This window comes from Chaetodon auriga, chromosome 11 (genome assembly GCF_051107435.1).
Source record: "Chaetodon auriga isolate fChaAug3 chromosome 11, fChaAug3.hap1, whole genome shotgun sequence".
Taxonomy (NCBI): Eukaryota; Metazoa; Chordata; class Actinopteri; order Chaetodontiformes; family Chaetodontidae; genus Chaetodon; species Chaetodon auriga.
Genome location: NC_135084.1, coordinates 22,904,375 through 22,913,034, shown reverse-complemented (window position 1 = coordinate 22,913,034; position 8,660 = coordinate 22,904,375). Strand labels below are relative to the sequence as shown.

Genomic DNA, 8,660 nt, shown 5'->3' with positions numbered 1-8,660 from the left:
TATTTTTCTCAACCTGTCAGGTTCTCCAGATTTAGTTTGACCTCCCTTCTTGTTTTTCAGACCTCAGTCAGCTCGTCTGGTTGACTTAAAGGAAAGCTTTGCTGCACAGTGAGCTCAGTGAGGTGCGAGTGGGTGGACAAGCATGTTGGACGACTCTGTGGTGTGTTCTGCCAGATTGCCTCCTCAGATATGATGGACAGAAACTTCTCATTATCTCTCTGCCGCTGAAGGTGCGGGGACATGAGCAGGGCGCCTCCTGCTGGATGAATGCAGACATTAAAATGAGATGTTAAGTCTGTGGATAGTTGAGGACAACCGGTCTTGCTTTTGCAATATCCACATGTGCAGTGAACCAATAAATTTTTGTCTTGACTAAATGATTAAAATGATCTTGAGTGGCATGTTGGCTGAATCAATTATTGATGCTAAAGTTCAGTCGTGTGTGCATACGGAGCAGTGGAGCTGCAGACTCAACAGTCCAAGTGTTTCACTTCGCTTTGATATTTGTGGCATGAATGGAAGAGAGGCCGATAAAACCTAAATTGAAATGTGTTACTAATGTTTTGTCGTCTCTCTCAACAAAACGTGAACATAAAGAGCTTCACAAACACAGCCTTTATTGCCGGGCTGTTGTGTTGAACTGCATTAGATTGTGCAGGTGCAGCTAAAACACAGAGAATCAGAGAATAAATGAATTGCTCGTAAAATACTCATGATTGCTGCAAATTATTTTGTTTACAAGGATACTGGATTCGTTAATCTCCCCAGAGAAAACTTACATAAAATCAGCCGAGTCTGTGCAAAGAACATTAAATTTTCTTTTAATGACTGGATTTAGATTGCATGTTTTCCAGATTTTCAATCTAAATGTGCTTCCAGCAGTCTTTCATAAATGGTTTCAATAAGGTGCAATGTCAGATAAAATGTTTTTGTATCCCTGAAGAAAAAGCACACATATCTTTATCCATCATTGAATTTTATTTCATTTTTTTTAAATAAAATGTCCAAAGCGTTAATATTATATACAGCTGAGGGTTGTTGCTGCAGATTCTCAGCAGACTGTGAGTCCAAATATTGCTCTAAAAATACTCCAGTGCATATGTTACAATACAAATCTGATAAAACAGGAATAACACTGAATGATCTAACTGGCAGAGATTCTCAAGTTTTTCCACACTGCCGACCCCGAATTCAAGCATCATTTCTCTGCTTTCTCCCAACTATTCTGCCTTATGAGTAACAGTTTATATTACACTCTTTAGGTGGACACATTCAAGCTTTGTGTTTCCCTGTACTTTTGTCCAGGAAACACTGAAACAGGCTGTGTGTGTGTGTGTGTGTGTGTGTGTGTGTGTGTGAACTCTGATCCGGACTTTGTTTTGCTGCCACCACCAACTGCAGCCATTCACACCTGGATTAATGATGGGTGGATACAGAGCTTGGCAGACAAATCTCATTTGTCAAACAAAGAGCCAAACACGACTGGGTCAGAGAGTTCTGCTGCAGTAATAAGTGGCTGAGAGCAGAAGACGACAAAGCTGACTGGCTGCTCAGATGGTCCTGTTGGACAGGCACTGGTTGACCACCTCCAGCAGAGACGAGTTCTCCAGAGCTGCGGCCACTCTCTCTTTGTCTGCCAGCTGTTTGTTCACTGCACATACACAATGAAAGAAAAGCATATATAACACACAATCGCAACAATAACTACAGCATTATGAGTAATATCCCATCACTCCTGCTGTCTGTGTGACATTTTCACCTGCTTCCTCTGAGGCGTGAGTCCCAGGAGTGATGTGGACATCAATCTGAGTGGAAACAGAACAACACACAGCATTAATATAATAACAAAATACTGACATTGAGAAATCTCACATTGTACGACATGTTGGTCATTGACTAACACGCAGTCAAAGGCGGTGATGTTAAATGTGCATCTATCGTACCAGCACGCACACGCACACACACACACACACACACACACACACACACACACACACACGTACTTTGAACCTGTCTGGCAGGGAGCGTAGCAGCTTGACTTTGATTGACAGGCCGATGAGCGTGGCCATGCTGCAGTGGGGGATGGTGGGCGTGAAATCAATCTCCACAGTGTTCTCTGCATCATTTACCTGAGAAAAAGACAAACAGACAGATACAGACAGGTGAATGGTGGCTCGGTTCAAAGCTAACTTAACCCACAAAGACACAAAGTTTAAACGGTGCCCACCTTGACCCGGACTTGCTCCACGACATTGAGCTCCTCCAGGGACAGAGGATGCTCCGGGTCGTTGATGGATCTGATCAGATGTAAGTTTAGTTAAAGAATTGAAGACAACATCATATCACATCACCCAAGTTATGTAACTGCATGTCTGCTGTCCATAACCTGAAAGCATAAAGTGCATTAAGACACGTTTGTCTCGTATTTCATTGTACATCTCAACACTGTCTGCATGTTTGGTACACATGTATACCTGCTAACACCTGCCTTCAATAACGCATAAATTAAACATTCCCTCAGGCAGTCATCATGGCGTCAAATGTCTGTATGACACAAAGACGAGGCAAGACTATATACAGAAAATATGACTGTTTTAAACTGGCAGTATTTAACTATATCAGTTTAAATTAATCTCATTATCTTGATATTCCTGCCTGTCAGTTACACAGTGCAGTAAAAATGACCCTGAATTATACAAAACTGCACTATTTACTGTTATTTGTACAGATGACGCAACAGCCTGTGATGTTGTAGGAACAGACATGCGGCTGGTGTCCGGAGCAGCAGTTAAAACACAGTTTAACGAGCACACACACGTCTGTCAAGTATACAACCAGTCTGAAATAGAGAAAACAGTTCGCTCAAGTCAAAAACAGGATATCGAAGATTTCTCTGTCGTCGATGGGGTCATGGACGTCTTCATCTTCGTCCGTCGCTGTCAGCAGCCTCTCCCCAGACCGCTGGAAAATCACAGGGTTTGCGTTCTCCAAACGGCTTCCTCCAGACATTTTACACGATAATCTACTCCAAATTTAACAGAGCGTCTCTTAATGTCGACCAGTGGTGCTGCACCGAGTTAAGCGGACTGCGCAACTAGCAACAAGTCAAACACTTCCTGAAATAACGGAAATAACGGAAAGCGACAGAGGCCAAAAGCGCTAGAGAGGAAAGTCTTAAAGGGACAGTCCACCCGTAATACACTTCATGTGTATGGCGCCTGTCATACAAGACATGCAGGTAAAAGTGCTATACACCAAAAAAACAAAACAAAACACATACATCCAGATCCAGTGTGTCATCACATTAAGAAGACATAGAGGGACCATGAAAGCAGGGATAGAATATTAATGTAAAATAAGATGGAGGATGAATCCAACTTAATAATAATTACTCGTGAAAATTAGACAATTAGGATGAAAATGAAGACAATGTATGCGAATAGATAGAAAATAAATCCACTGAATGATAGTAGTGACATAAAATTAAAAATACAGAAAATCAAGTTGAATACAGCATTTTAAAAGAAGTACAGGTGTGCATAAATGGAAAACATAATGCACACTTTCAGGCCTTTATAAGCAGTCACAGACAGCTAAAGGCTAAAATGAAGACATACGATTTTAGATTTAAATAATCAGCAAGCTGGCTTCCCTGATATCTATAGGTAATGTGGTCTAAAGCTCTGGGGTGGAAATGACAATGACTGCATCCTCAAGTCCCTCCTGTAAATAAATAGGTGTTTATGATGCATATGAAAGGAGGTGGAAGGCATTTTAAAAGAAACTGCTGACAAGGTGCTTTTTTCTTTCACCTTTTTAAATGCTTGTTTTCAGATGGTGTAGCTCTATGTGTGTGTATGCATGTTTTATTTGTTTCAGTTGTCTTGTAAAAAGGGGTGAAACGTTCCTTTAATGGCCGGTTGTGACTCCTCGTTTCTCCTACAGGTGGCAGAATCTGACAATTTTTGCCCTCAACAGTAACTCATTAAAAGTTTGTTTTGCCTGCAGTACATTGACAGTATACTGACAAAGGCCAAAACTAGTTCCCAGAAACCACAAAACTCACCGCTCTATTAAGAGGGAAAGGCCATGCTGTGATTAATTCAGCTGCCTCCGCGTCTTGGCAGTTTGCGATGACAGTGTTCAGTGTGCTGAAGAACTGAAATTGGAGTAACACTGGTTAAAAGAAACGACGACACACTGAGCGGTTTAATTTCATGCACACCATCAACCACAATCAGACCTCTCTGATCTGACTTACAACTGCTTCTGATCACATTCTCTTTGTAACTGTATGTGAAGGGACAGGGACCCTTTTTCCAGTAACAGGATGACTAATGAAAACAGAGGAAAACGTATGAGGATGAAATTGGGGCCAAGCAACAGATCACGACAGCAGTGATTTGTCTGGTACAACTGAACATACAGTAAGTGGATTAGCAACAGTCAGTACCTCATATTTACTCTTTTAGCTTTAGGTTCTTGGAAGTACTTTGGAAGCACTCAAGTAAAGTACAAGCACCTTGAATTTGTGCTTCATTACAATACTTGAGTTAATGTTAAATTCCACCACTGAATATAGATCCCACAAAGAAATGTATTTGTCACTTTTTCACGGTCAAAATGATAAAATCAAATTGTTCTGTTTAATGCAGCAGTGGGAATCCATTAAGATTAGAGTACACAGCACGACGGTAACAAGAGCATCACCAGCAGCGCCTGTGGCCACATCCACCGCCCTGATTTCAATAAAACAGATTCTTAATGAGCTGCTGAAGTCAATGGACATGCAGGAGATGGGTCAATACGAATAATTTGATTTCAACATGTTCACCTTTTGAAAAAATGTGCATAATGAGGCTGCATATGGCTGCTGACACCTACGTGACACGTAATGTGTAACATCATGTCATGCAGAAGGGCAGCAGCTGATGAAAAGGGCAAAATATTTTCCTAATTGTGACAATTTGGACTGATAACCTGAAGATGCACAATTCCACCTTTTATATGGCTGGTACAATGAAAGATGGCGTTTATGAAATAAGATCATTTTCAGCCTCTAAATTGTTCATTTCGCTAACTATAGTCAAATTTGTGTGAGGAACAGGAAGATTGGTGTGTGCACAATTATTGTTAGTAACGTATGTCCATTGCCAGCATCAACAAAACATTGTACTCCTGTTACCAGAGGCACAGGTGACCACGTCAAATAAGAAATCTTATATGACAAAGACAGAGACTTAATGAGCTGCTGAAGTCAGTGAAAAAAACAGACAACTGATCAATAAAAAGATCAAAACCCCATCACACATTTCTTTGAAATTAAACTCTCCAAGAAATCCATAAATCACATAATGTGGTACCACTGAAATTATACCTGATCCAAAAACCTGCATTTTGGGCTGAAAACGGAAGAAGAGAACCACAATTTGAAGCAAGATGTCTCCACAACGCAGAATTGAGACACCAGCTTGTCTGCTTGAGAGCTTAATACGTCACATTAAGAGTGCGCACAAACAGAATGGCAAATAAGTTTGCTGCTGCTGGTTTTCAACAGTCCTGGTGAGCTTTTCATGGTTTTACATTCTGCATAAAAACAATGCTACAGACTGTTTGAAGCTAGAGCATCCACAAAAACACGAGGAGACTGTGGAGACTGTCCTGCAGCTGTCTGTGTTTCAGTGCACCGTGGGTCATGTTTTTATATAGAACCAGATCTTCATCTTCAATTTGCACTGCTGCTGACAGGCCCAGAGCAGCACAGCTGATGTGCATATAATAAGACCATGAAGCTGCTGACAACCAGGACACAACATGTAATCTAAATTGTATGCAAAAGGGCAAGAAAGCAGAGAAATAAGGGCATAATATTTTCCTAACTGTGATAATTAACACACTTAGGATTTATCCACAAAGATCAGACTGATCTGAAATTTCGAGCCAGTCGTATCCTCCTCAGCGCGCCTTTAGCTGTGGAGAGACAACGTATCTTACAAACCAGTTAGTTTCGAGCATACACTGGCTGTCAGACTTTTTAAGTCCAAGTTTGATGGCTGCATGAACAGAAAGATTAATTCAAAGCTGGAAAAGTTAGCCATCGTACCCCAGGGCTATCTCCAAATGCTGCCGTCACTTCAGAGCCCGAGCACAGGGACCTGACAGTGGAGTGGAGTTAGCTGCTCAAATAAAGTCCAACGAGGAGCCTGGCTCTGGCACATCATTTGCTCCCCAAGTGTGTTCTAAACGTCCCTCTGATCAGCTAAAGGGCCTCCTTGGTTGGCCCAGATTCTCCTCTGATCGGCCTCAGTGTCCTCTGGTTCGCTCATGTGCTCGTCAGAAACAGTCTATACATGCTGCAGCGCTAACCAGTGAGGTCTTCTGACAGCAGAATAAATTGAATCTTGGTCCCGAGGAACAAAAAATGCTGCTTAAACAGCTTCTACATTTGAATCGTGGAACACTTTAATGTAAGCAGGACAGTTTTCATGATTAGGATAAAACATACACTAACCTGCATGCGTGGACAGCATAGCTTTGTGGCCATTATACGACAATAACGGTGTTGATTTGCAGCTTTACTGACTTTCAGTGTTCATATGTCAACCAGATATTCCACACTGACAGGTTTAGATTGTTTAAAATTTGATACCAGGTGTGTAATTAAGCCCATGGAGACCACAGCCTTTAATACTATATAGCTTGTGGCCAGTGGAGTATGCAGTATGTATTATACATACTGTATTTTGTTCGAGGGTTTGCCACTCCATCGAGAGCTTCTTTGTTTTCCCAGAAAATGAGATGCTCTTCATCATTTATGATTTACTGAATTAAATATACAATTGCAAGGTGAGAGTTAAACTGATGCCAGTGAAATATAAGCCAGATGGAAACCAGTTTTTTTTTTTTTTTTTCAATTCAAAGTGGGGAGTACAAGCTGAACAGTGACAGTCAAGTTTCTGAAGAGTATGCTGAATATAAAGCAGTGTGGTCTGTGTTCACTCGCAGGAAGAGCTGCTGTCCATCATTTGTGGTTCACTAAATTAAACATGCACATTCAATGGCAAGGTCAGGTCAAATTCTGACCGAGAAACACAAGGAAAATGCGAAATGACGGAGTGTCCAACAACGCACCATGCACGCATTCAAATAGGAAACTTCTTCACATGACACGCTCTCCCTCCTCTAAAATACACATCCATCTACATGCTTCACACTTCACAGTTTTTATAATGTTCTCTCAAAAGAAATAATCAATGGAATGATTATTTTTTCCTTTAAAGTCCTATAAGAGCATTTATTAGCTTCCCAATTTGCATTTTGTGTCCCTCATCTCACTTCATCCAGTGTTCGTTTTGCTCAGAGACAAAACGCTGTGACATAACTGTTGCTCAGCTGTGCGGTGTGGGTTCAGTGGGCCGCTGCAGTGGGACGGGGCTTCCTCCCTGAGTGAGAGATAATTAATAACGTCATTATTTTTCTTCAGGAGAGGAGCAGCGGTGTCTGCACAGAGAGTAACCGAGGGAGAGAGACAGGTGAAAACAGAGGGAGAGAGACAGCTTCCTCATCCAGGCACTAGTCATCTCAGAATGGTTGGAGATGTCATCATTCACTCTCCTCCGAGCAGCGCCGCTGAATGTCAGGAGAGCTGATGAGACGCACTTCAGTTCAGTCACTCAGAGAATCAGCTTCAGAAACACAGAGAGGAAAATTCAGCTTCAGTTCAGCCATGCAGAAGAGAAGAAACATGGGGAGTAAATGACAGTTTGGACAGGAAGCCACTTTTAGCTCATTCACTGTATACAGTGCATTTGGCTCCCCTCTGCGGTGTCCAAACTGTAAATTTGTTCAATCGTCCTGCAAACCTGAAGCCAACCTGCTGTGTGGACAGAAAAGCAGACACCACACTCCCTGGACCTTATCTGTCTCATTACAGTTTAAACAGCGACGTGCCTCTCAGGACCTCTCTGAAGTATTTCCTCTGCTGACATGCCACACTTTTACTGAGAAGGTGAGCTCACTTTCTGTCACGACTGTGTAACTGAGACGTCTCCTCCGTGCTCCCTTTGTTAGAAGAAGGGAACCTCTGACCACAGCCTGCGTTTGCTTCTTACAGTAACTCCACAAAAAAAAAACCCCAAAACAGTAAAACAACCCCCAAAAAAACCCCCAAAAAGTGGAAATGAGTCTTCACAAAGAGGTGAGCAACATGACGGCACCCTGATAGCAACACGTAACAGTTTATTAGAGCCACAGATCTCTGCTCTCCAGCACTGGCAACACCATCCATCAATCACACATGTAGGCAAAAACACACACACACACACACACACACACACACACACACACACACACACACACACACACACACACACACACACACACACACAGCTCCCTCACTCTTCTCCCATTCTCTTGAGGGAAGAAGTTGTGAGTTGGACGAACTCTTCCGAAAGTTGTTCCCAAGAACAATATTTGAGTAAATGTCCTTAGTTAGTTGCCACCACTGGTTACATTCAAACAAAACATGGTTCATATCGTTACAAAGTTAACACATCTTCTCTTTAACTCTTCTCGTCTTTGGGATTCTGTGCGTTTTGCCCGATCACGACCGGAATCTATAACAGCTCATTAAATTCTCAACACAACCCGCGAAGCTTAGT

General features: G+C 42.0%; 1 protein-coding gene across 1 annotated transcript; it reads right to left on the bottom strand.

The window, feature by feature from the left end:
- Positions 1–1,253: 1,253 nt before the first annotated feature.
- Positions 1,254–3,131, bottom strand: ciao2b (cytosolic iron-sulfur assembly component 2B). The gene is made up of 5 exons (XM_076742257.1): positions 2,883–3,131; positions 2,228–2,307; positions 2,004–2,129; positions 1,760–1,805; positions 1,254–1,651 (listed from the first exon to the last, which is right to left on the bottom strand). Exons 1-5 carry the CDS (start codon positions 3,007–3,009, stop codon positions 1,551–1,553), a joined length of 480 nt encoding a protein of 159 aa, XP_076598372.1. The 5' UTR covers positions 3,010–3,131; the 3' UTR covers positions 1,254–1,550.
- Between the last annotated feature and the right edge of the window lie 5,529 nt (positions 3,132–8,660).

What these genes read in the sequence shown, in the direction of transcription:
- ciao2b (XM_076742257.1), bottom strand. Translation starts at nt 3,009, where the DNA reads ATGTCTGGAGGAAGCCGTTTGGAGAACGCAAACCCTGTGATTTTCCAG. An exon ending in CGACGACAGAGAAATCTTCG is followed by an intron (nt 2,308 to 2,882) that starts ATATCCTGTTTT and finishes AACTAAACTTAC; the next exon opens with ATCTGATCAGATCCATCAAC. An exon ending in CCCTGCCAGACAGGTTCAAA is followed by an intron (nt 1,806 to 2,003) that starts GTACGTGTGTGT and finishes GTTTCCACTCAG; the next exon opens with ATTGATGTCCACATCACTCC.